This window comes from Pempheris klunzingeri, chromosome 24 (genome assembly GCF_042242105.1).
Source record: "Pempheris klunzingeri isolate RE-2024b chromosome 24, fPemKlu1.hap1, whole genome shotgun sequence".
Lineage (NCBI taxonomy): Eukaryota > Metazoa > Chordata > Actinopteri > Acropomatiformes > Pempheridae > Pempheris > Pempheris klunzingeri.
The window spans coordinates 11,591,837-11,618,555 of record NC_092035.1 but is presented as its reverse complement, the minus strand read 5'-3'; the positions used below and the strand labels follow the sequence as shown (position 1 = coordinate 11,618,555).

Genomic DNA, 26,719 nt, shown 5'->3' with positions numbered 1-26,719 from the left:
GCAACTAGCTCTCTGTGGAAGGAGCGCACCGTTTCCCTGTAGAGAAGTCCTAGACCATTTATTATTCAGTCTTTAAATGAATTCAACTAAATTCAGATGAGTTCCCAGATTCACTTTCAGTTGCAAGAAAATCTGGAATGCCTTTATTCTGACGCAGCTGCAGCTCAGTAACCCGTCAACCAGGAAGTAGAGTCAGGGCTGGGACATTTTGTGTGGGCAGTTCCTCATTTCTGATCTTGCTGTGACAAGTAGAAAAAGGGGGCAGGTGAGCCAGTCGTGCACGTTTCATCACTCCACTTTATCACTCACGCTGTATTGACAGCAGCTTTGACATTCCAGGTGTGTTAGAGGAAGAAAAAGAAAACTTCACTTCAAGTGTCAGACTCCTGGAACATGTTGGATCCAAGGGGAGATGAAGCCAGAGGAGTCCAGTCACTGCAGACCGGCCGTAGCCAGAGTGAGAAAGGTCAGTTTTTGGAATGATATTGAGCTGTTTTGCACGTTTCAAAGTGTTAAACTAACCACACTCATATACTTTAATCTTCCTGAACGTTCCACTCCACTTGTATTATGTGAAGGAGCAGAGGAACGAGGAAATGTGCCTACTAACTTCCCTCTGTGCCTCTAAGTCCCACTATTGACAACACAGCTAAAGCATCCATGTGCTGTTTTAAAACCCAAGTCACCCCTCTCTTCTTCTTCTTCTTCTTCTTCTAAACATAATTAGACTCCATGTTATTAATCACATCTTTAACAGATGTTACTGTGAATTTACACCTGTTAATCCCCAAATGTCTTTGTCTTTGTGTGCAGACTTGTTCATTTATTTATTCTGGCTTGTATTTTCTTAATGAATGTGTGCTGCCGAGAGTCTCTTTCTTCTATGTATTGTCCTCTGTATGTGAGCATTACTGTGTGTTTAATGGTATGGTATGGACAAAGATGTTTTTGTAAGTGTAATTAGGGATTCTGTCTGTGGGATCATTGATCACACTGCAGCGATGCTTAAGTCCAGTTTTGATGTGCTGTGTTTCAGGGGAATATTGTGCCTGTTACTCCACTGCTTTTATCTGACAGGCGTAGTCACTGTTCTGATCAAGATTTTATATTCCAAACAACAACTATCCATAAATGATCCTATTTTTTGTTTACAAGAAAAATCAAGAGTGGAGGAAAGTGCAAACCAAAGAATGAAACAGGTCAGGCAGAATCCTGTTTTTTCTTCCTCTCCAAAAGCGATTTACACATTCATGTGTTTGTATCAACAATCTAATCGTGTCCATTGTGAATGAATTCACACTTTTAGATACTTGAAGTATATTTACCTGATAAAACGTCTCCACTTTTAAAGGAGTCTAGTTTTGACGTGCAGACGTTGACTTAAGAGGAGGGTCTGAGCACAGTTTGTTTGCCAAATACTTGACTAATTGACGTAGATGTTAACCAGACTGACGACAGCTTTCCCTCCTGCAGACTTTATGTCACGTCGCTTCCAGCTACGTGCTTTAAATGGGTCCAAAATGTATTTATGACTCTCTCTGCGCTTTTCTCTTTCCCAGGCTTTCTGATCAGTGATCCCAGGCCACCAGAATACACCCAAGCTGTGCACAAGAAGAACACGGTGAAAGAGCTGCTGCTGATGAAACGCCAGGTTAGTCGCACAGAGACCTCCGGAGGTATTTGTCCAAACACGCGAATGAGAAAAGGTTCTTATCTATCATTTATTGTAGGGTTTGGATTTCCAACTCCATTATGAGTGTTTTGTATGTTAAAAGATTAAAAAAGGATTAAAGCTCTACGTCTTCATACATTTGATCATCCATTTAGTTTTGTTTATGAGGGTGGACACACTTTGAGTTCTTTCACGATGAGGAAAAAGTTCAACCTCCGTCCACTGACAGCAAAGTAGAAGTTCTCAGTGTGCCAGTCATTAACAACATGAGTGTGCTTGTTCCAAATCCCCCAAGCTGTGCTCACATTAGTGAAAAAAATCACTGAATAACGACTCTCTTTTAGAAATGGGACTCCTCGCGGGACAACAACGACACGGCGCATCCATTTAAATTTGCAAAAATGTCTGCCAGTCATGCGAGTCCTTGTCTTCTGGCCCCTTTTGTGCCAGTCAACTCCAACACCGCAGATCTGCTCCCCCCCGCTTTTCCCGCTGATAGACCCATGACCACACAACACATGCAGCACCCAGCTCTGCGGGGTCAAGTGGCTCCGACCCCCGGGGTCAAAGTCACTCTGTTTCACTGGCAGATACAGCAAGAGGTGAAGAGACTCGGAGGAGTTTCCCCCGAGCTGCTGAGCGCGCAAGATGGAGACGGTGACACGTACGTATGAGTGAACAAAGTGGCCAATTTAAAGTAGTCATTCCAGGCAGCAAGCCAAGAGGGTGAAAACAGCTCAAAGTCATGGAGTCATGACTTCAGACTGTTTAAGTGTGCATGTGGATATCATGTGACTGTGTCATTTCTTTTCCAACTGCCAGATTTCTCCACATAGCCGTGGCTCAGGGCAGACGGGCTCTGGCCTATGTGCTTGCTGCAAAAATGGCCAGATGTGGCTCCCTGGACATCAAAGAGCACAACGGGCAGGTAGACACACTTGACATGATTGTTTTTATCCATCCCAAATGAACAGCGCTCACACACACACACACACACATCACCCAATGACTTGTGGCTTCTGCATTTGAACACCCAGACGGCTCTTCAGATCGCAGCTGCCACCAATCAGCACTTCATCGTCCACGACCTGCTGGCCCACGGAGCGCAAATCAACACTCGAGACCTGTGGGGCCGCTCTCCTTTGCAAGTGTGCGCCGAGAAAGGCCACTACCTCAGTCTGCAGGTGAGGGTCCACTGTGAGAGCTTCATCACAAGCCCAGAGGTAGTTTCAGCCCTAGAGGTTCGAGAAAAGGAGGGTCAGCGGTCACTCCCAGTGCTAGTTGCTCCTTACTTTCCCATCATAGACTTGGTCGATCCATAACAGTGAATGACAATAACCAATTTTAGTTATTATAATGTAAGAAAATGTAGTTTTTTCTTTAATAACAGCACCTGTGGCGAGCATAAATACAGACAGCACTGTGGCACAAGCAGCTCCGTTATACCTCATATAATAAATGTGTAGGTAATAAAATCCAGAGGGAAAAGTAAAGGTAGAATCTAAAGATCTAATAACTGAAAAGAAAAAACAGTGAAAAAGAGAAAATGAGCGGAGGAACAATGATAAATGTAACTGCTATTTGACAAATATGTATTTCAGTTGTTTAACGTGCACTATAGTTTGTATTCTATTTAATTTAATTTAACTGGCACTTTGGTTTTAATCTTTTTTTTATCAATTTATCTGCTTATATATCTTATCTGCGTGGTCACTTTTACTTGCTTTTGCGATTTAGCTGCTTTAGCACCAGAATTTCCCCTCTGGGATCAATAAAGTATTTCTATCTATCTATCTATCTATCTATCTATCTATCTATCTATCTATCTATCTATCTATCTATCTATCTATCTATCTAAATAGTTACTCCTACCGGACACAGGGGTGCGCTGTGCCCTCAAAAATGCCAAACATCTCAAGCCGAACTACTACCTGCACTGTGGAATGAACTCCCTGTAAATAATTGATTACATGTGTTTGTGAACGATGAACCCCCCCTAGTTACTAGATCAATAGAGTTATTGCTAAACTTTCCTGTGTGGTTGTGTCACTACGATGCGACGCGACGTTGCCCGGATCGAGGAAGTGACGTCAGGACACTTCCGCAGCAGCAGATTGCGTTTGAACTCGAGCCGATTGTTGGATCGTTTTTCTGCTTCTAAAAGTTGTTTGGAGGACCAGAGGAAAAGTGGAAAACGACCGGAGGAAAACACCACGAAGACGCGGAGTTGGCTTTGGTTCATGAGGTCAGTCTGAGGCCGAATGGCCACACAAACACCAACAAACAAATCCGTGGTCAGTAGCTAGCTAATTAGCTAACGCTAGCTAAGCATGCTAACGTGAACAGCTGATACATTGTAGCCTACTGGTTTTCCAGGCGGATAAAGAAATTAGCCAGCGGCCAAAATCACCAGAATGATGACTAAATGAAGTTTATTATGAGAAGCAACATGTTTTCTATTTCACACTGTTACTATGAGAGGAAATCAGCGCCAACTGTGGATTAGTTTCGCTCCAGTGACAAATAAACAAGACCAGGAAAGAAAAGGCCAGCAACAGACACGAAACACTGACGTCACTATTATTTAAAGTTTGTAACTCGGTGGAGGATGCTTCTAGAAATAACGAATCTGCTTCTAGTTAAATAGCAGCAGTGTTTGTAGTTTTGGTGCAGTGTTATTTACCCTCTTTGCGCATGTTGCATCTGTTTGTGTTGAATATCAATGTCCTGATTCACTATAGATAGATAGATAGATTCATTCCTTTATTGTCATTGTAAATAAATCCAACGAAATTTCAAGCACAAAAGTGAAACGGGACCCATGAATAAATGCTAAAGAATAAATGATATTCCATTCATACTCCACACCCACACTACATACACACACTACTCACCAAAGGTTAGGGATATTCGACTTTCAGGTGAAATCTATGGAAAATGTAAAAAGTGAATGCGACAGTGATATTATATCATGAAAGTAGGGTATTTAAGTATCAGCATGCAATGGTAGTTTCTTCATCTTAAACAATTTATTTGAAGAAAATCTACCAACAGTGGTAGGTATACCACAACAAAACATTTTCAGTGTCTCACTAAATTGGGACGTGGCCAAAGGACGTCCACTCCTCTCCTTTCTGTGACTCTTCCAGTCTCTGTATCACTGTTCCAACCTCCTGATGACACTCTGTGACCCTCTAAGCTCAGCGAACACCTCCGTCTGAGGACTTCCTGTTTGAAGCCTCCAGTGTCGAGGCGCTGCCGATCAACTGTTAGGTGTCGTCTCGGTCTCACGATGTCAGAATGCGAACAGCAGGATGAGGAGGACTGTTTAAATACCAATTGTAACTGAAGCAGGAAATGTATTGGTGGATTCATGGATCAAAGCTGTTGTGAATGTTGCTGTTAAGCTTCTTGTTAGAGAACAGCAAGTTGTGCAGAAAGTACTGAAACACTGAAGAGTTGGACATGTGCATTGAAAAGTTTAGAGAAGGTCCCATTAAGTTCACCTGGAAAGGTTAGAATGCATTTTAGGTTCATCCTGAAATTTCACCCGAAAGCCGAATCTCCCTAACTTTTTGTGAGTAGTGTACATACATACATACATACATGCAAACAAGTAGTGGCAGAAAATATGCAGTGATCCTAAAATAAGCCATTTGTACATCAAATAGTTCCAATTGATGGCACAGGCCTTGTGTTTTTAGAGCATTAGTTTGGTCATGGCTTGAGGATCAAAACTATGTAACAGTCTGGAGGTGCGTGTCCTAACTGTCTGGTAGCGTCTCCCTGAGGGGAGAAGGTCAAACAGGTGGCGAGCAGGGTGAGATGTGTCTTTCAGGATAGTGTCTGTTTTCTGGAGACAATGGGAGGTGAAAACGAATTCAAGGGTAGGTGGGTTTGCGTTAGTTATTTCTTCAGCAACTTTTATCACCCATTGTGTCTTTTTGTCTGCTCTCGAGCTGCTGCCATACCAAACCAGCATGTCGTAGGTCAGGACACTTGGGACAGAAGCTCGATAGGAGGACAGCAGCAGATGTTGTGACAGTCGCTGCTGTGCCTTCTTAACCAGGTAGTTTGTGTTTTTTCCCCAAGTCAGGTCCTCTGAAACGTGTGCGCCAAGAAACTTAAACGTCGGCACCTTCTCCACACTTTCCCCTCGGCGTCTCCCAGGTGGGACACGACTCTGCCGAGACCCCCGGCGTCGCCTTTCTCGTCTGTCGTCGAAGTAAAAAACACAGCCGCTTTGCACGGAACCTACGCCTATCAGTTTGTACCGGCTGTATCTGACGCTCATATAAGCATACGAGATCCACTCGATTGTTTGAATACTGTAACAGTTAATAACAGTTTGACTCCCGTTTGGTGTCAAAGCGATGTCACTATTTAGGCCATCTGCGTGTCTATTATACTACAGAGTTTATCCACATTCACTCCTCTCCAATAATCCCCTCTGCCACTCCTGGGACAACACGTTTAGTGACTGATTGATTGACTTATTCCCTCACTGTGTCAGGCAGCGTAGATGGAGAAATAGTTGTCTATTAGCGTTTATTCACGAGACATTTCACTGGCTACAGGTAGTGTCTGAGCGTCTCTTTCTGGAATTCTAGGTGGATTTGTGATGACGGTCACCTTTAGGAAGAGAAATAGATGATTCAATGTGTCCTTAAGCACACTTGCATTGAAATGTCAGTCATCACCATTAATGTCAAAATAGTGTCTTTGTTGTCCCAAATTGTGAGTGAAGTTTCCAAATGTATCTCAACAATGCGAAGGGAATGAAATGAGAGAAAAGTCATCAGTCCAAATCTCCACTTTTTTCTGTCCTACATGAAATGCGTCCAGCCTTGTTTAACACGAAGGTAATACAGCTTCAACTTGCGATCACTTGTCGATTGATTGTTGTTCCTTTCACGCTTCAGGGGGACCGGCGTTCACACGTATTCCGTCGCAGAGGAAGAGTCTTCAGGTGGGTCCAAATCCTCGTCACTTTTAATTCATCGGCATCCTGCAGTCGTCCACTTTCCAGCCTCGCCGCCGACTGTCAACCCAAGTTGTCTAAAATGTAAATGTCGTCTGATTTTCTCCCACGGGCAGATGCGGACAGAAGCGACGACGCGTTTGAAGAACGGGAGCGTTCTGCGGGCACCGAGGGAACACGCGCTCTGCGCTGAAGCTCTCAGGTAGATTTGTTGTCGGCGTCGGCAGCAGCTCTGTAAAATGCCGACGGGACATTGAAAACACGCAGGCTATTTTCAACGTCTAGATGTGTTGCTTAACCCTCACGCATTATTGTGGACATTTTTGTCCATTTGAGCAAATATTCCTTCTTTATAGGGCCATCATTTGGCTGCGTTTGTGCATATGGCTCAATTTTTTGCAAGAAAGTGTGTCTGTTGACCAAATTTGGAATTGAAATGTTAATTTTTCTAATAGGTGAATAGAACACTGAAAAAAATGTGCTACCCTCTTTAGTCATTCAGGACAAAAATGTCCACTTCCAAGAAATGGCTGTAAAAACTTTCCAGATGAATCTTTTTTCCGCATCCATCTCTTAACCCACTTCAGTCCTGCTCCAAACGAGCCAACATTGAATCATTGTCAGGATGTTCACCCTTTAAATGCCAGTTTGACGAATTCACGTTACTGTTGTTTTTCATGAAAAAAAAAGTTATTTTCCATATGATATATGTTTGGGAATGTGTTTTTTTCCAATCAGTCTGGGATATGTCAAAGAGGAGCTAAAATCGAGACTTTAATGCATTATTTGTTTTTGTCTAGCATCAGATGAAAAAATGACTGCCCTCTTAAATCATTGGAGGAGAAAAATGTCCCATTCAAACCACATTTGTTAAATGGCATAGAAATGACTAAATCTAATGACGCATTCTGTAATAGTAAGGTTTCATTTTTGAGAGTCAAATGTGTCCTTTTTGCTGTTCACCACTAAAATCAGCCATTTCCCCATTAGAGGCCTGTGCAGAAAATGCTTGTCATTTCAGTTGTTTGTGCGTTTGCGTTATTGAGCTTAGTACACTATTTTAAGAATGCGTGTGTGTGTTTGCGGTTTCATGTGTTTTTGAATTAGACAGGTTGACCTTATTGTTGAACTTGTACCGTCTGATAAAGTGACTGTCGTATACTGTCACGCGCAGCCATCTGTGCACTCTTTGAAGTCAATCAAAGCACGGGCCATTGTCTTAGTGCACTTGAATGAGGTCACTGTGGAGAAAGGGCCAAAAATGTAGTCATTTCTACTGGTCACCACTAAAATGAGCCATTTCCACACGACAGGCCTATGTCTACAATGCTTGTTGTTTCTTGGTGATAAAAGAGCTGTAAAATGAGTGCAGTAATCTTTTTTCAAATCAGCATCAGATGAACGAATACACATTCACGCTCGCACGTGCAGGTTCCACAGAGAAGCGCCTCTTCATCTGGCTCCTCGGTTGTCAATGAAATGACCAGACAGCCGAGCTGCAAACAGTTTGACTCTAACCAGGAGCACGAAGTCAGTCACTGTTGTTTTTGACCTCTTTGAAGTGCACTAAGACAAGGGCCCATGCTTTTATTGAGTTGAAAGAGCGCACATATGGCTGCGCGTGACAGTATATTACAGTCAGTTTATCAGACGGTCCAGGTTTGACAAAAAGGTCAACCTGTCGACTTGAAAGACACACGAAACAGCAAACATGCGTGTGCATTGTTGAAATAGCGTACTAAGCTCAATAACGCAAGCTGAAAAATGACAAGCATTTTCTGCACAGGCCTGTACCGGGGAAATGGCTGATTTTCGTCATGAATAGTAAAAAGGACACTGATTAGAAAAAAACCAAACTAAAAACCCAGCTCCCTAGCAATTAAAACAGTGGCATTTAAAGGGTTAAAATTGTGACAATAATTGAATGTTTGTTAGTTTTGAGCACAACTTAATGATTTAAGAGGGTTGTAAATTAAAGTCATGCCTGAGGGTTAACGGCTCAAATGCTCGTCTAGTTTATTTCCCCGAGTGTGGTAGAGATAGGTTCAGCGGCAGAGCTGTTACCGATGGTACGGTCGTTAAACGATCCTCTTTGGGTATCAGCCACACGAGCTGTTTATCTGGCTGGAGTTTGTAGTTGTTGTGAGAAAAAACGGTCAGGATTTAATGTCTTCAACTCAGACTTTTAGCCATCAGTCCATCTCTGTCCCAGCTTAGGTCCTTTACCGGCTTCTGTTCCGTCCTCTGGTTCTGTTACTTTTTAAAGATTGAAAAGCGGAGCTCTCGATCTGGTTGTGGGTTCAATATTTCACGTGTGGTGAATAGTTGAAAGCGGTCGCCTGTGGGATGGACGATCAGAGGCCCATTAGAACACGCACAGTCCAATACTTTGGTCTTTAACAATGCCTCTTATCATCCGCTACGAGAGAGAATCCATCCCACAAGCGCCAGCTTTCAACAATTCACCACAGATGAAATATTGAACCCACAACCAGATGAAGACCAGAGCAGGGGTCAAAAATGAAGCAGCCTTGTTAAAGCTGGGACAGAGATGTATTTGAGCGATAGGGAGTGATGGCTCAAAGTCTGAAGTGAAGAGATTCAATCTTGAAAGTGGTTTAAAAGAATGAAGAATAGCTCAGTGAGATCCAGTATGTGTTGAGAAAAGAAGCCCAATTGTGTGTGCCATATCTTGTGAATTATTTTTCGAACTAACTTGTGATTCCAACTGTATTTAAAACTGGCAATGGGTGCTGTTAAAGTGTATAGAGCTTGTGTGTTCTAATCTTGTTTCTCCCCAAATCAAGGCTGTTAAAGTGTGTGCAGGTTGTTTGGACTGTTAAAGTGTGTTCAGGTTGTGTGTTTGTTTTTTTTTCCTCTGTGTTTTTGTCCAAATGAAGATGTCAAACGCGCCCGGAGCTCTTCTCCAAGTGCGGAGGAGCTCGTGGCGGTTGGGGTTAAGTCGCAGCCATACAAGGCACCTGGAATCAGAGGTGCCAGGTTCGACTCCCGGTCGTGGCGGGTGGCCCGAGCATCGAAGAAGGCGGTCTGCGGGGGCAGGGTCGGGGGGGTTGTTGCCCCCGGCGTTTCGGGGAGGTGGAACTAAGGGGTTATACGACAAAGAGGGAAGAGCGCAAGGCGGTTTGCCAAAAAAAGACAAATATTTAGTCCACACTTATACTTTTTTTTATTTTCTTCTTTCTCTCACTACTCTAAATAACAATATACTATTTTAATCAACACACTTATTCTTACTTGGAGTAGTGAGAGAAAGGAGACAAGTGTAAGTGAACTCCACTCCACCGACATCCTTAATATAAATAACCTAAGTGTTGAACCTTAAAAAAACCCGCTTTCAGGCTCCCACCAGGAAAGAAGGTACTGTCAGAACCAAAGGACTTTGAAGTTTTTAAAAGTGAACATGTTGGGGAAACAAATCTTCTACACCAAGAGGATTCAGTTCAGGTTGTGTCAATGTTGTTTCCCAGTGTGAGTAATGTGCATGGGGAGAGCATATGTGATTGGGATGATACCCAATCAGGTGTACCACCTTGTGGGTGGGGTTGTCATAGCAATGTGTGGTGGTCAGGAATGATTTGCTGTGGCATTTTTATGTTGCTTGTAACTGTCTGAATAGGTCCAATAAAGTAGTGGAATCCTTTTGTGTGAGGGCACTGTACTTGAAGAGATGGGCCCACAACAAGGTGAGTGAATGATACTAAGTGTGGAACCTAAAAAGCCCACTTTCAGGCTCCAGCCGGGAAACAAGGCACACTCTGAAGTTATTTTCTTCTGGTCTTTAAAGTGAGCATGTCTTCTGTGCAAAGAGGTTGCAGTTTCCAACATGTCCACTTTAAAGACTAGAAGAAAATGACTTCAGAGTGTGCCTTGTTTCCCGGCTGGAACCTGAAAGCGGGCTTTTTAGGTTCCACACTTAGTATCATTCACTCACCTTGTTGTGGGCCCATCTCTTCAAGTACAGCGCCCTCACACAAAAGGATTCCACTACTTTATTGGACCTATTCAGACAGTTACAAGCAACATAAAAATGCCACAGCAAATCATTCCCGACCACCACACATTGCTATGACAAGGTGGTACACCTGATTGGGTATCATCCCAATCACATATGCTCTCCCATGCACATTACTCACACTGGGAAACAACATTGACACAAAACCTGAACTGAATCCTCTTGGCATAGAAGATTTGTTTTCCCAACATGTCCACTTTTAAAAACTTCAAAGTCCTTTGGTTCCGACAGTACCTTCTTTCCTAGTGGGAGCCTGAAAGCGGGCTTTTTAGGTTCCACACTTAGTATCGTTCACTCACCTTGTTGTGGGCCCATCTCTTCAAGTACAGCGCCCCCACACAAAAGGATTCCGCTACTTTGACCTATTCAGTTACAAGCAAATCATTCACAACTATCACAAGGTGGTACGCATTACTCCAATCCAGCCAGGTGGACACAATCATTGTCCCAATCACATATGCCACATGCACATGACTCACACTGGGAAACAACATTGACACAAAACCCATTTTTATTTCACACACTCACTTTACATCCTGAGCAGGAACATGGAGGCACAACTGCCACTACATGCTACTTCTCTCATGTCTCCTTCAGGTTCACCGGCTACATCCTGGGAAAACAAAGCACAAGGTTAAATACATCTTCATGATACGCTTTTCTTTAAATAAACTTAAACATGACAAAATCCTGTGTTCACGGTTACTCTTATTTTACAGTCTCACTTTACAAGCAACCATTTACAACTTTTAGCAGGGCATTTTCTACCTGGAAATCACCACATGACAAAAGTGGTTCTTCAGCCACCATTTTCAGTCATTTCAGTTCTCACTTCAAAGCTGCTGCTGCAAACAAACAAAGTCCCAACGTCATGCGTTCAAGGCACACGCACAGGCCACCTGCAAAGGGAGCACATTTTCACAAACAAATGGACACACCTGAGCTCCAGGGGAGCAAGATCGCTGCTGCCTGCTCTGGTCCTGAACAAGATCCCACTGATTAGCCACACAGTCACAGTCACACTACTGCTGCTGCTGCTGCTGCTGCAGACTGTCTGTGAAAAGGCTCACCTGTCCCATCCTCTTTCTCTTTTATCAGCGGCTCATTAACGGGAAACAGCTGTGAGGATCAATCACACCTGATGACAAACATCTGGAGCTTCTAGTGCAGAACCGTGCGGCCAATCACATGCGAGAACAGAGTAGGGAGGGCGGCAGAACGCTGTCAACACGCAAACCGTTCACAATGGCTCAATCAGACTAAAATTTATTGCATTTTTCAACTGAACTACTAGTATTATATTACATTATTATTATTATTATTATTAGAGAGGGAATCACAACCCACCCACAATGCTGTGTGTGTGATTTCACCTTCAAACGGTCACACTTTCTAAAGTGTTAATAGACCTCTTGTCCCCCGCAGAGCATCTGGAGAACTGCAACGGGACAACTGATTGATATTGAAATGTTCAACTATGACGGTGAGTTTGGATCGCTCCGCTGACGCGTCTCGCTACGTCTTACGGCCGGCTTACGTCAAACGCGCTGTTCTCTGTGTGCAGGCCTGACTGCGCTGCATGTTGCGGTGCTGTCTCACAACGCTGTGGTTAAAGAGCTGAGGACTCTGGAGAGTCCCTGTTCGTACGTGATGATGCAGCTGCTGCAGAGGAGACAATCCTACGTCGAGTGCATTCAAACCTTGCTGCTAATGGGGGCCTCCTGTGAGACAAAGGTAACAACACTCTGCTACATTTCCACTTCCTCCCACCTTAGGAAAAGGACCTTTGTTTCACACACCGTTTGTTTTCCCACATTTCCACAGGACCTAAAGAGTGGACGCACGTGCCTTCACGTGGCCTCTGAGGAGGCAAACGTGGAGCTGTTGAAGATCTTCCTCGATCAGCCGTCTTCGCTGTCGCTTGTCAATGCAAAGGCGAGTTCTTCACCTGGAATGACACTGGAGTTAACACGCAAACTGCACAACTCATTCCCTGTGTCTCTGTGTGTGTGTGTGTTGGTTTCAGACGTTCAGTGGAAACACGGCCCTGCACGTCGTCAGCTCTTTGCAAAACCTTCAAAGTCAAGTGGAGGCGGTGAAGCTGCTGATGAGAAAAGGAGCAGACCCCAGCGCCAGGAACTTTGAAAATGAACTTCCGTCCCAGCTGGTGCCCGAAAGACCCGCGAGTGAAATGGTAGGGCTTATCGCCTTCGTATCTGAAATAGACAACAAAGCAATCAAAGCGCAGTCGTGATCCCCCTTCCCTCTTCTTTTTACAGGTGTGGAAGATCCTGAAAGGGAAATGTTTTCATGCTTAAGTCAAGCTCAAAAACACTGTCAGTCAGACAGTCTATCGCAATAGATCATTTGCCCATACAGGCAAATGCTGGTGGTTTCAGTGAAACATGCCAATTGTTCATTACAACGTAATGCCCAAAATCATCTTTCTTTTACTCATTAACATGCTATTTTATGTTGGGGTTGGTTTCTTTACAGTGAGGGACGATTTCATCACAGTTCAGACTTTTTTCCATTCCGTTGAAAGTGAAAACATGACGCTGCGTATCATTGGATTTCTCATGATACAAAATGATGCATGCATGCACGCACCACTGATGTACATTTTATTGGGACTGTCACACATTTTCTTCTTCAAACCATTTTTACATTTTTGGAAATATCAATCTTGTTTGGTTCAAGGGAATGAAAATGTTATGAAACATGAAATACATACTGTGCTGATACTTTTAACGTCAACTCTACGTGGGGGGTGGGGGTGACAAAAAAAATTGAAACTAATCAAATAATAAAGTCTCTTTTCAGAGTCACCTTGGTGTTTGTCTTAACTGATCTCAATGTATAGCACGCTTATTTCCAAACAAATTAGGACTGACCAACAATCCTGTTCAATTGCAACATTTATTACACTTGTCTTTCAGACAAACACTTTACTCGTGAAAAATGTCACAATGAAACACCAGCAGGATTCAAGGACAGTGCGCCGGTCCAGCGGTCCGCACGCTGATGCTCTCGTGACCGTGGGGTAGAAATGTAGAAAAAACAAGGACGAGGTCCGAGCACGCGTCTCGTCTCTCGGTCACTATCCAAATGGAGAAACTCATTTCTTCTTCTTATCCTGCGTGCTGGTGAACCACTGGTCCAGCAGCTTCTTGCTGTAGTAGATCTGCCAGCCGTGCACCTGCACGGCGATGACGATCACCAGGTACATGACCGACACGGCGGAGAAGCCGAAGATGAAGCGGTAGGCTTTACCGTGCCGGTACAGCTGCTGCGCCACGGGGAACATCTCCATGCAGCCGTAGATCAGCGGGGCCACGCAGAAGAGCCCCGCGCTGATCATGGAAATCACCAGGTAGCTGATGTTGTTGCGGGGCAACGCCGACAAGCAGAAGACGGTGGGAATGACGCTCAGCAGGTACGGGTACTCCCACTGGTACGGGGAGGCGACTACCTTGTGAGACACCAGGCTCAGCTGGCTCGCTGTCACCTGAGAAAGGAGAGACATGGCAGCTACGTCAGCCGGTCCGACGCTTTTCTGCTCTCAACTGCTTTTGAAACGTCTGCCGTTACCTGCGCGGCCATCAGCACCCAGATCACAAGATGGACTATGTTGAGTTTACGGATTTCGGACTTTAAGGCGACGCTGTGCCAAATGAGACAGACGGGTACGGTCACAAAGGGCTGGTGATTACAAATTTACTCTTTTCAAACAATCAACTGTTCATATCAACTCAAAAACTCATTCTTCAAATCATGTCACATTTCTTTTTTGGCTGCACTGCACACTTTTTAGCATTTCCAGTGTCAGTACAACTGACTCTATAATCACCCACAGAATTAAAGCTGAGCTACAGACAAATATTTCACTTTTGTCACCTACCTCATCTGATAGTGGGAGGCTACCCGCTCTCTGTGCTCAAAGTCGCTGCCGTCTGTGCCCGCTGCTCTCGGACCTGCTCGAGAAGCCATAGCTGATCTCTGAAAGGGAGAAAACATGACAATTGGAACTGTTGAATTAGAATTTAATATGACCATAGAATGTTTCAGGCCTTCTCAAATAAAGTTACTCTCTCCTCATGAGAGTGAACAGAATATGTCAATCTGCCCTCCACAGACGTGGCTTCTTCTGTATCGTTTTGCTAAGAAGATAGACAGAATGGACCAGACGGACCTTGATTGTAATCATTTTGTTGTGCTAATCATACTCTAAAGTTATGATTAGAGATACACGCCTACGCAAACAACATCCACAAGTGTTTCAATATTATATGACCACACCAGGGATGCATCGTCTGTGACGCACACACCGAAATGGCCAGTTAGAGACAGTCACGTATAGTACTCGGTCCAGCCAACCCTTTAAAAAGCATATGCGTGAAAGAGTCGGGGCTCACTGCCAGAGGTCCGTGAGGCCTCTGTCACTCCGAGCCCAGCGCTGTATGTACTTTACCTGTGACTTCTGTGACTGGAATAAAACTGCTATTGGGAACTGCAGAACTCTCCGGCTGAAATCCTCGGACTGTCAATAAAAGAACCGGGAGAATCTAACAATTGGTGCCGTGACCCGGATTGGCAAACTCCGAGACGTGTCCCGTTGAGGAACCCCGGAGTGAGTGGAGGAACACTTTTTCAGACAACTCCAAGGCACGCCTGAGTAAGGGTAAGCAGAAAACCTTTTTGAGATAGAATTTCTGCACATTGGCCATACTCAAATCAAAGTTGTCTGAATAATGTTGTTCCTACATTCGCTAAAACGTAAACCAAAACTGAGTATAACTAAACCGCATTGAAATGTTGTAGTCACATGTAAAGTACAGAACCACATAGTCACAGTTGAGGGAAAAGAAAATAAGTGTCCAAGGACAGCTAATTTGGCCTGATAAGGGACAGAACTCACTGGGTAAATAACCACTGAGAGTTGTCTCCCAAATGTTAGGGCAGGACATTTTGCTTTCCTCCATACTGTACACTATTGTATATATTTTCCGGGTAGCTAACCGATGCCGCTAAGGAGCGATGCCACTGTTGAGAGTGATGCCACTGATGAGAGTGATGCCACTGTTGAGAGTGATGCCACTGATGAGAGTGATGCCACTGATGAGAGTGATGGTTTTTAAAAAAAAAAAAATAAAATTAAAAAAAAAAACAATAAATAAAAAATAAAAATAAACAAATAAGTAAATAAAATGAAAATAATAAACAAACAAGGACACAGGGACAAGTTTGTTATTTTCCATGACAATGTGGGCAGTTTCCTGCCTGGATGATATTGCAACTGAATAATGGGACACATAAACTAAGGTGTTTTGGAGTCACTGTGAATTAAAACGAGTGATAAGACTGGGAGAACCCCCAGCAAACAAGCGCACAGATTAATAGAATCTGTGTAGAAGCTTCTTGTTTGGGTCCTCACTCGGGCAATCGCAGACTCTGTCAAAGCACGTATACAACTTTTTCACCATGTCACACTAAGCTGTCAGATATGGCAGCGAGGACAACAGCAGGGTACAACCCCTACAAACAAATGATCCACATAACCCCTGCGGACAAACCACAGAGGGAATTGTGTGTGCAGAACATTAAAGAACTACAGAGTAACTCTCTTCTCTGTTGCTGTACTCCCTGCTTGGATGATGTTTTAACTGAATGAGGTGTTTGGCATTGATCAGTCACTACTGATTGGGGATCCCAACACCTGATCCAGGTCAACGAGCAGCTCTGTCGGGGCAACGGATTACTAAGGGGACGATTCGGCTTGGGCGTTTCAGAATCACTGTGAATTAAAACGAGTGGTGAGACTGGGGGAAACCCTACCGATCGAGCGCTAAGACTGATAAGAGTCTGTGTGGAAGCTTCTTCATTAGGTCCACACTTGGGCACGGGGCACTGTGCCATTCACTGATTCTGTACAGATACGCATACAATATTTCACTATGTTAAAACAAATGAATAAAGGAAAAAAACAAGTATGGAGAGATAAAGGACTGGACTACTAAACATGTTGTGCCAAGAAGCTCACAGTGGAGGCCGCTGTGCTAACTCTAAGGTTACAGCACTCATCTAAGGGCAGCATACCACCCAGCCTCACGAGGACTGGTTGAAGGAGCAAACAGAACTATCAAAAAGGACTAGCGGAAGTCTGTGCAGACACAAACTTCCACCGTGAATGTTAGTCCACATGAGATACTGACAGGAAGAAAAATGCCCTGTCCATTTACCACTGATATGCCACCATTACTCTTACAGTATGAAAGTACACGTGAATATGTCAAAGTTGAAAAACACTCTGATGAGTATTTCCCAACAGGTAACGGAAATACTCGCAAAGGTACAAAGCCACGACAACTCTCCTGTAGAAACGGGAGACTGGACCTTAAGAGAGGTCAACAAGCTCAATGGGTTCCCACCCCTTTGGAAGAGACCCCACGTGGTAGCAAAGGCTGCCTCACACTAAAGAGAGGACTGACAGACAAACTGAATGACTGGATCCATGAGACTCACTGTTCCCTGACACAAGGCCTAAAAAGACAGGACGTTGACTGAGGTTCACACTGACTTAAGAACCTCTACACCTGACCTAAGACTCTACTACTGACCCTTATTCTGGGTACGACTTCCCACCACCACTATCACACCCAGAGAAGTACATTTAACCTTTACTAGAACTCACACACCCACATAGATGCAATTGACATTCTCAGAGGTGTGCCTGATGAATATAAATTAGCCGACATGTTAGCCGCTGGTTTTGAATTTCTCTACTGATGGGTCGCTATAAGCAAAAAAATGTGGACATGATTAACTAAGTCCACTCTGATATACTACAAAAATGACCCTGGATTTTCTTTTAGCAGAAAGAGGTGGTGTTTGTACTTTATTTGATAAAACATTTGGCACATGAAAAACACTGATTAGCTCTATCTTTATCTAGTCTAGTCTGTGGTTGCAGTAACTCTCTCAGTAACTCTGTGGTTGTTGCTGTACTCCTTGCATCGGGCACCTCTAAAATGTATTACAGCTTCCATCAATGATAAATTTCCACCACCTCTTTATTAATTACTCCACTATTCTAATCAAGTTCTTCCACAGATTTCTCTCTCAGGATGAAGAGGATCCCGCCCTTGGCTGCACACACCATAAACTGCTAACGTTTAATACATACCCATATACAGCTATCCACACACTTAGAGGCGTGATACTTATAGATGTTACTGCTTATTGTGCTTTTAATCATATGGTTTAATCACTTTGTTTAGAAATTTCCACATGCATTGTGCAAGGAAGACTGCTTGCTGCTATTAACTGCAATTGAAGACCAGCTTACACATATTTGCCCACATATAGGTCACATTAATCTGCACTGCCTTTCCTACATATTGTATATTGATGTAGTAAAGGTATACCAAAAAGGGACGCCGACAAGTCTCCCATGTAATTGTGCTGCTTTCTGATGTGGTTGGTTGTTTGCAGATTGGGGCCCTGCTAGACGACTCGCTGCTGAAGAATACAGCACAATACACACAACATTCCTACTTCTTATTGGATTGACATGATAAAATCATGTCAAAAGGGGAATTGTTGAATTAGAATTTAATATGACCATAGAATGTTTCAGGCCTTCTCAAATAAAGTTACTCTCTCCTCATGAGAGTGAACAGAATATGTCAATCTGACCTCCACAGACGTGGCTTCTCCTGTATCATTTTGCTAAGAAGATAGACAGAATGGACCAGACGGACCTTGATTGTAATCATTTTGTTGTGCTAATCATACTCTAAAGTTATGATTAGAGATACACGCCTACGCAAACAACATCCACAAGTGTTTCAATATTATATGACCACACCAGGGATGCATCATCTGTGACGCACACACCGAAATGGCCAGTTAGAGACAGTCACGTATAGTACTCGGTCCAGCCAACCCTTTAAAAAGCATATGCACGAAAGAGTCGGGGCTCACTGCCAGAGGTCCATGAGGCCTCTGTCACTCCGAGCCCAGCGCTGTATGTACTTTACCTGTGACTTCTGTGACTGGAATAAAACTGCTATTGGGAACTGCAGAACTCTCCGGCTGAAATCCTCGGACTGTCAATAAAAGAACCGGGACAATCTAACAGAACACAAGAGGCAACTCAAACAGACGATTACCTCACAGGTACTCACCGTAGCCTCTGTTGGAAGGATAACTAACAGAGCCACACGAGGCACAAATACGTCAACGAACAGTCCGGGTACACATGGAACACTAACATGACAAGCTTCACCGCTGCAGCAGCCTGACTGTTACTGATATGCAGGGCATCCACCTCATTCACTGCTAGCGTTGCCAAGTTAGCGTGTTTAGCTGCTGTTTTGATAATACTTTCCAGGCTCACTCAATCATCGCAGCAGTACAAATGGATCTGCAAAAGCCTCATTTCACTTCACATGCTAGCGTTCGTGTCGGAAGGTTCACTTCCACTGTTGGAGCACGGTACACGACGACCGAGCTAACACGCTAACGCTAGCTAGCTAGTCCGAGTCGTACAGACTGCCAGGAGGAGCTTAAACTGGAAGCTACATACCACCACATGACTGACAACATATGATACAGTAGAGAAACACACTTACGTTTAATTGACGTTGCTCGTGAGAAGCATTCGACTAAAAATAACAGGAGAGGGACGAGAGAGGAACAGACAGGAAGTGGAACATCTCAAACTCGGTTAGGTCAAACTTCCACACGGGAAGTGTGACGTCGCTAACTCTGATTGGTCAGTCTCCCCGTCTCTCACATACACATACACATACACACGCGCTTCACATCCAGCTCAAGAACGTGGAAAATTGCACATGCAACTACCTTAGAAAAAGCTACATTATTCATTCACTTCAACCATTCTCTGCACACCTTTGACATCACGTACTTAGCGGAGACTAAATGTACAATCGTGCCATTTGGGTCACCTATTTGCTGCTAAACATCAAAACATAAATACAGCAGCACATAAATAGAGTTGAAATGGTGATGATGATGAAAATCAAGTCAAGACAAAGGTTTTCATTTCTTTATTAAACCGTCAATCGTGGCGATAAAGACAAACATTCGCATACTTTAGGCACAGCAGCTTCCCATTTTATGCTGTGCGCCGTGGTCGGACGTAAAGAAAAACAGGGAAGAGAAAACAATTGCACATCCACAAAGTACAACATACAAAAAGAAAGACGTGGTGGTGTGAACGGGCAGAAGCGTGAACATATCCGGGAATGTTTGGGTTCTTTTTTGCCACGTAAAGTGGATGTTGTGTTTGGCATTTTGGAATGAATTCCGTCATTTGGTGTCAACGCGCAGAAATAAACGCAATCCCAAGTAATCAGTAGTCAAACAAATAAATTACAGAGAATACTGACAAACTAACAAAAACCTTTCAAATCATTCATATTTAGTACAAACAAAACCAGACAAATCAATCTCTGTTCTTCGCTGAGATGTGGTATGAAATTGCATGGGTCTATTTTACTGTCAGATGAAGGTGTACTCATTTGTGTTAACATTTGGATTCAAAAGCTGCATTTTCAAAACAACGTCAAAAGACTAACAATAACTTAATGACTGTATGATGCGTATCCCGTTACGTACGGACAGCTAGAAGTAAATGCGTCGTACAGAGAAACCGATATGTGCCCCGTATATGGTATACGACTGTAAAGAACAAAAATGGAAACGTCGTTACAGTCGTGTCATAAACGCAGATATATTGCATGTTGATGGATATAAGAATAAATGCACAATGTAAACGTAAAACAATGATGACAACTGAGATATTTGGTCACATTATTTGACCTCTGCTCTCCACAAATCTCACAAGGCATCGCTGCCAGTGACCGCATCTATTCGTACAATGTTCGTACTTTCTGAGACCGCTCCGTTTGTGGATGTAAATACAGATGTGATGGATGCTACTCTATATAAAGATATTATTCTTCCACCGTTACTATCGCCTTTCCTCCGACGCCTTTCTTACATTGGGTACAATAAATATCCAGAAAATGTGGAGTGGACGTACGGACCGGCATAAAGTCCCGCGGCCTGGTCGGATGGCAGCTGCACATGCACCGAGTCTCCTTGTCGTAACGGGAGGACGGCGCTCCCGGACGCTTGATCCAGAGAGCCCTTTTTGTATTCGTCGTACGTGTACATGACCGGCTCGTTGTTCTTCATCAGGGCCACCCACACGTTGCCTCCTTTGCAGTGGACGTGGTAAGCGAAATAGTAGATCCCCGGTACGCTGCAAGTGAAAACGCCACTTTGCGGATTGTAGTCCTGGTTGCCGTTGTGCAGGAGTTTGTCAAAGATGACGGGAGAACCCACGGGAGGGAAGGGATTCGCCAGCTTGGCCGTGAACGCGGGCATCTCCGGGGCGTTTCCGCCGAGGTCGCCTCCGTTCTTTGACTTCTTGTGACCTTGTTTTTGCCCGCCGTACGGGCCCGTCACGGGGAGGATCTGTCCCAGTTCGGGAGATGCCGCGGGGAGTCCCGGAGGACCGGGGGGGCCGGGCGGCCCCGCTTGCCCCGGAAGTCCGGCGGGGCCGCTCGGCCCGGGGTTACCTTGAAGACCGACGTGACCGACGGGTCCCGGCTTGCCTTCTCCGGGATAGCCGGGTTTACCGGGCGGGCCGGTTTCACCTTTTTGACCCGGCGGGCCGGGAGGTCCGATCGGTCCCCCCGGTCCCGTGAGCCCCGGAATGCCCTGCGGTCCCTGGTGGCCTTTCTCGCCGTGCCGGCCCGACTCTCCTCTCGATCCGGGTACGCCTACGGGACCGGGGGCGCCGGGCGAAGCCCTCGTACCGGGTTCTCCTTTGGGGCCGGCGGGCCCTTGTAAACCTCTCGGTCCGGGTTGTCCGCCTTCTCCCGGCAAACCCGCTTGTCCGGGAAGACCCGGAGGCCCGAAGTCGCCTTTCGTTCCCGGATATCCTCTCGGTCCCCCGAGACCGTCTTCTCCTTTTTGTCCCGGGAAGCCCAGGCTACCGGGAGGCCCTATCGGACCCGGCGGGCCGGGCGCGCCGCTGGGACCGGTGGGCCCGACGACCCCCGGAGGACCTCCGTGACCTTTATCGCCTTTTAGGCCCGGAGGTCCCGAGAGACCGGCGTGTCCCTTGTGACCCTTAGGTCCCGGAAAACCGGGTTTACCGTAGCCCGGCAAGCCCGGACCCCCCGGTAAACCCGGAGGGCCCGGTTCCCCCTTCCCTCCGGAGAGTCCCGGTGGCCCTCTGAAACCGTCTTTTCCCGGCTTGCCGACTCCCGGCGAGCCGGGCGGTCCGGGTCGACCTCTTTCGCCGGGCGGCCCCGCCGGTCCGGGCTCTCCGGAAGGACCGGGTTTCCCCGGTATCCCCGGCTGTCCGGGGAGACCGTTCAGGCCGGGTTTACCCATCCCGGGGATGCCCGCTTGTCCGGGGGGACCCGGCGGTCCGCCGGGTCCTTTCGAACCCGGCAAACCGGGTAGTCCGAGTCCTTTGTCTCCCTTGGCTCCCGGAAGACCGGGAAGCCCGCGTAGACCTTTTTGGCCAGGCTCCCCTAGATGACCCGGTTGTCCGGGCAGCCCCTGACCTCCCGCTTTTGAAATTCCGGGGAGACCGGGGGGACCCGGGAGCCCCGGGGGTCCGGGAAGTCCGGTGGGCCCTTCGTTACCGCCGGGACCGAGGTCGCCCGTCGGCCCCGGTAATCCGGGTCCTCCGGGTTTGCCCGGCAAGCCCGGCATGCCGGGTTTTCCGATTCCCGGGTAACCTTGAGGGCCGGGAGGCCCCGGCTTTCCCGGCAACCCCGGCGAGCCTTGGCCCGGTAGCCCGGGGGGGCCTTGTGGTCCCGGTGGTCCCGTTGGTCCCGGGGGGCCCTGAATTCCTTGCGGTCCCTCTCGGAGACCCTCTGCGCCTGGACCGGGGGGAGGTGGGCCTTTAGCCCCTCTGGGGAAACTTTGTCCTGTTGACGAGAGGAAAGATGGGGTAGACGGCGGTGAATTTTCACTCGATCGAACGATGTCGATCGAGAAATACCTTTCACGCAAATGGTCTTAGTGTGATCTGATACCCGCTTTCTGTGATACAGTTCGAGCAAACGTGATTACGACCCCTACGGTCCATTTATGGTGGTCGTTTATATCGGCCCCTTCGTTTCGCTTGAAAAGAACGCTTTCGGGGAAGTTTCCCCTCGATGAAAAGTATTAAGTCAGTAAGTCAAAGATTGACACGTACATCTTAGCTGGTAAATTAGAGCGTGTTCTCACTCTCCTCTATTGTTAACTTCAGTGACAAAAAAACAACTGCTCGTGTGTGTCAAATCGGAATTTCAACCCTCGTTTATATAACGTGAAATGACTACAAGTCTAGCCCGTTTTTCTCTTAAAATGATTCATTACAATGAGGAACCTCATCGCTTCTTTGACATCCCAAATTAAGCAGACAGTATTTGACCTCACCTTTGCCTTCAGTCAGTGGTCTCTCTTTGCCCATCTGCAAAGGCAGCTGAGGAAGCTCTTTTCCGTACTGAGGCAGTAATGGTCCTTCTTTGCCGTACGGCAGGTGTGGCATCTCATTCCCCACGAACTGTTGCTGAGGATACCCGTCGTTGTACTGCGGCAAGGGCTGGTGCTGTTGAGGTGGCTGTTTATGGCCGTAATACGCCCCGCCGTGGACCGGGTGAAAGAAACGCAGCTGGAACGCTGCGATGAGTAGATAGAGAGAACGGAGGGGTACGGCCACCATTTTCTGCAGCGGACAAGAAAATGAGTAGAAATGTAACAAAATGTAGGCAAATCTCCGCCACTCGCATACTTACATTGCATTTGGTTGCATCTTCTAAGGGGATGCCTCGTGTCGGTTTAACTATTTTACTTGCAGAAATTAAACAAAGTTCAAGTTTTATGCTTTGAAAGACATTTCTTCAACAAAAACATTTTATTTGAATGCCAGCAATCAAATCTGTTATCGTCATAAGTTCGTTTTGTGGCTCTGGTAACTGACTAAAGATAATGCAACAAACCAAAAATTCGTGTGGGATGAGACAAGTTTCAACAGGTTTGTTTGTCTGCTCAAAATCGTGATCATGTTCTCCGTGATTGTCTATGTCCATGTTCATTTATTGCAAATTTAGACCCTTTCTATTATTTAAAAATATACATCGGCATTAATATTAGAGATAGATCGCAGTCATTATCCGCAACCTATCGGAAGAAATTCAGAGGATTGTTGGAGCTTTGCAGTCTCTTCCTAGCTGCTATTTCAACTCAATCCGTTCCCATTCAAGCGCTTGTAATTAATTGCGTTCCATTTTTCCAGCACTGACGGTCAATTGTACTCAATGTGCTGTTTGCAACGACACCGTATTCTATTTGGGAAAGACACGAACAGAGGTCTCCGGCATTTAGTTTGGGTCTCGCTCCTGAGCATAGCGCCGCCCTGCCTCCGGTGTTTAAAGGGATACTCCGGGATACTCGAGGGGGAGATGTTACAAAAATGAAAGTCCAAAATCAAAGCAGCGGCAGCATTCAAACTGAGCCCTTGTACGAGGCAAGTTCAAACCACCAGATCCCGCTCTTTTTTGGACTCTCGCTGTGCGGTGAAGGCCGCATCGTTCAAACTTCAATCTTTCTGGTAGAAATTTGCAATCTCCGAGCCAAAGTCAACATAACCCCGATGACGTTGTTTCTCTCACCTCTCAAATGCTGTTTGTACAGTAGACTGTACACACGCTGTACATTTATTCACCGCTCGTGTTAGTCCACGACCAGCAGGCGGTGCTCTTTCATCTCGCGGCTGAGTCGAGAAATGATTTCAAAAGCCAAAGCACCAAACGTGAAACAGGAACCCTCCCCTGACTTTGGCCAGTTCTCCCTCTCGTCCCTCCTTCCTCTTGTTTACACATCTTTTCAAACATACTGTGCGAAAGCCTCCGGTTCTCATAACCTTGAAGTGAATTACGCGGAGCGCATGCTGCTAAAACATATATCGTAATTAAGAGGCCCCAAAGGGAACGCGGTCGCTTTTGAACATAATCCCTAATCCTTTAAACATGTCTGCGCTAAAGAGATTGGCTAACTGCTGCCAAGAGCACGGTGTGAAAATAAACCCGTGGGTGAATGTATGTTTTCCTCCGCTGTGGTCCCGAAACAGTCCCAAAGAGATCAAAGCTTTCGGACCGCTGAAATAATGGAAATAAGACTTGCTTACATTTTTCTGGGCAATTATCTAAAAAAGCAAGATAAGTAGTGTCAGGCTGAATATGGACTGTAGAATATTTTTAGCACACACTCCCTGATTTGTGTAGTTTTTCGGCACAATCAGTATGATACACAAATGGGCATCAAAGTATGAAACAAAAAAGAAACGTCACACAAGGGAAGGTGAACATAGTCGTGGGATACAGTCGTATTTCTGGGATTATGTGGGTTTTAATCAAATGCTCATGACTTTATACTTGATTGGGATCTAGTTTGGGATTAAATATCTCAAAAAGTGCCTGCATAAATGCTTTAAATAACACTTAGATCATGTTATAGGGAGAAGCAATGAACAAAAACTCACCAAAAATGTACAGCGTTTGGTTTGTCAGGTTGGTTTTGTGGGTGGGACTCGTGACCTTAGAGGTCCGTAGTGTCTGTGCTTTTGGGATTGTGGCAAAGTTCCTAGTTTACCGTCATAGTCGAGCTGCCCGGATGAATAAATACATCTAAGCTCAAAAACAATAAATGCAGCTACAATATCCCAGGATGTCAGTACTGCGCGGTATATTATCAAATAAGCTTTTACATTCATTGAGATAATACATGTTTTTGGACTGAGTTTCTAATTAAATTCCAACCAAATTGGAGATATTAACAGAGCATAACGTGTCATTGTTCATTTGATCCGTATGGAGTCCAGGGTAATTTTATTGGTTCGTTTACAGCCACGGGATCCACGACGCATTCTCTTACTTTCAGATTTTTCTCTCAGACAGAAGGTCGTCGCTCCCTCTGGCCTGCGCCTCCTTCGTCTGGTTTCTCCTCTACTTGCCCCTCGCTTCAGGCTGCTTTTCTGGGTCTTTTCCAAGGCATGAGTGGGACGGTGGCCATACGCGGGATCCAGCCAGGTGTTAGCCGCAGTCCTAATGGGCCCTGTGAAAATAAGAACGTCAGGCTCGATGAATGTCAGGTGGTGACCTTTCGCGGAGGCTCGGGGTTTATAACGCTAGGCTGCGATCTCCACCTGGTACACATATTTTGGCCTTGATACAGTTATGCTGAGGCACACCTCTTTTCTTGAGGAATGTGGGGGCGGGGTATTAAAAATAAATGTAACAGAACTGTAGAATAATAAAACTGGATCTTTGCGGCCCGTCTAGGAACAAAGTACCAATGACAAACATCCTCTGCTGCTTTATATGTAGGATAAAGATATACACATTATAATAAGTATATAACACGTATACCTAAAAAGTGTGAATGTAAATATAGAAATAAACAAACTGAAAGATACATAGAATACAACAGAATATACAACATAGGACAACATTCAGTATCATATCATAGCAAGTGTCCTCTCAATTGTCAATTTTTAAAATGCCTTTTTGACCACATAGAAGGGGACTTGGAAGCAGATATTGATCTAAAAAGGCTAAACCTAATACAAATGCTTTCACACTCTTCTGTGTGTGTATTTTAAATCCACATTTTTTCGGTCATCGCACCCATCTGACTGTCAAAGTAACACACAAAAAACAATGTATAGGTCCAGCACCATGGACAGAGCCTGCACACCCTCTGCACCAAGCAACGTCTGCACACTCTGACACCCTGACCTCTGATCTGCTTCGCTGTTCAGCAATTGCATAACCACAGCAGCAGAGTAACAAGTTAGTTAACATTAAAGCACGGAGGGATAATTCTAATTCACAAAAACAACTTCCTTTTTTCAGAAGTTGGAGCATTTTAGCAACAGCATCCCATGTATGTAGTTTATATAATATAATATAATATAATATAATATAATACAGCAGTA

At 45.2% G+C, this 26,719-nt stretch overlaps 3 protein-coding genes and 1 long non-coding RNA gene across 7 annotated transcripts; 1 reads left to right on the top strand and 3 right to left on the bottom strand.

Moving 5' to 3' along the window:
* Positions 1-336: 336 nt before the first annotated feature.
* On the top strand, positions 337-13,514 carry nfkbiz (nuclear factor of kappa light polypeptide gene enhancer in B-cells inhibitor, zeta). Of its 2 annotated transcripts, XM_070855782.1 has the most exons (10): positions 337-466; positions 1,560-1,651; positions 2,017-2,336; positions 2,495-2,600; positions 2,710-2,856; positions 12,112-12,169; positions 12,251-12,420; positions 12,511-12,621; positions 12,713-12,880; positions 12,966-13,514. In XM_070855782.1, exons 1-10 carry the CDS (start codon positions 394-396, stop codon positions 13,002-13,004), a joined length of 1,284 nt encoding a protein of 427 aa, XP_070711883.1. In that variant the 5' UTR covers positions 337-393; the 3' UTR covers positions 13,005-13,514. The 2 variants fall into 2 exon arrangements, with proteins under 2 accessions (XP_070711883.1, XP_070711882.1); XM_070855781.1 differs by having other exon boundaries at positions 12,511-12,880.
* Positions 11,209-12,866, bottom strand: LOC139223792 (uncharacterized). Its single transcript, XR_011586025.1, has 3 exons — positions 12,486-12,866; positions 11,519-11,585; positions 11,209-11,299 (listed from the first exon to the last, which is right to left on the bottom strand). It is a non-coding gene; the product is annotated as an uncharacterized lncRNA (long non-coding RNA).
* Positions 13,515-13,586: 72 nt separating the features above from the next.
* On the bottom strand, positions 13,587-19,413 carry LOC139223791 (protein jagunal homolog 1-B). Of its 3 annotated transcripts, none has more exons than XM_070855784.1 (4): positions 19,320-19,413; positions 14,588-14,685; positions 14,278-14,350; positions 13,587-14,194 (listed from the first exon to the last, which is right to left on the bottom strand). In XM_070855784.1, the coding sequence occupies exons 2-4, from the start codon at positions 14,674-14,676 to the stop codon at positions 13,805-13,807; spliced, it is 552 nt and encodes a 183-aa protein (XP_070711885.1). In that variant the 5' UTR covers positions 14,677-14,685; positions 19,320-19,413; the 3' UTR covers positions 13,587-13,804. The 3 variants fall into 3 exon arrangements, with proteins under 3 accessions (XP_070711885.1, XP_070711886.1, XP_070711884.1); XM_070855785.1 differs by lacking the exon at positions 19,320-19,413 and adding an exon at positions 18,873-18,926; XM_070855783.1 differs by lacking the exon at positions 19,320-19,413 and having other exon boundaries at positions 14,588-14,704.
* A 328-nt stretch (positions 19,414-19,741) lies between these two features.
* Positions 19,742-25,819, bottom strand: LOC139223586 (collagen alpha-1(VIII) chain-like). The gene is made up of 3 exons (XM_070855552.1): positions 25,657-25,819; positions 23,161-23,449; positions 19,742-22,664 (listed from the first exon to the last, which is right to left on the bottom strand). Exons 2-3 carry the CDS (start codon positions 23,444-23,446, stop codon positions 20,710-20,712), a joined length of 2,241 nt encoding a protein of 746 aa, XP_070711653.1. The 5' UTR covers positions 23,447-23,449; positions 25,657-25,819; the 3' UTR covers positions 19,742-20,709.
* Between the last annotated feature and the right edge of the window lie 900 nt (positions 25,820-26,719).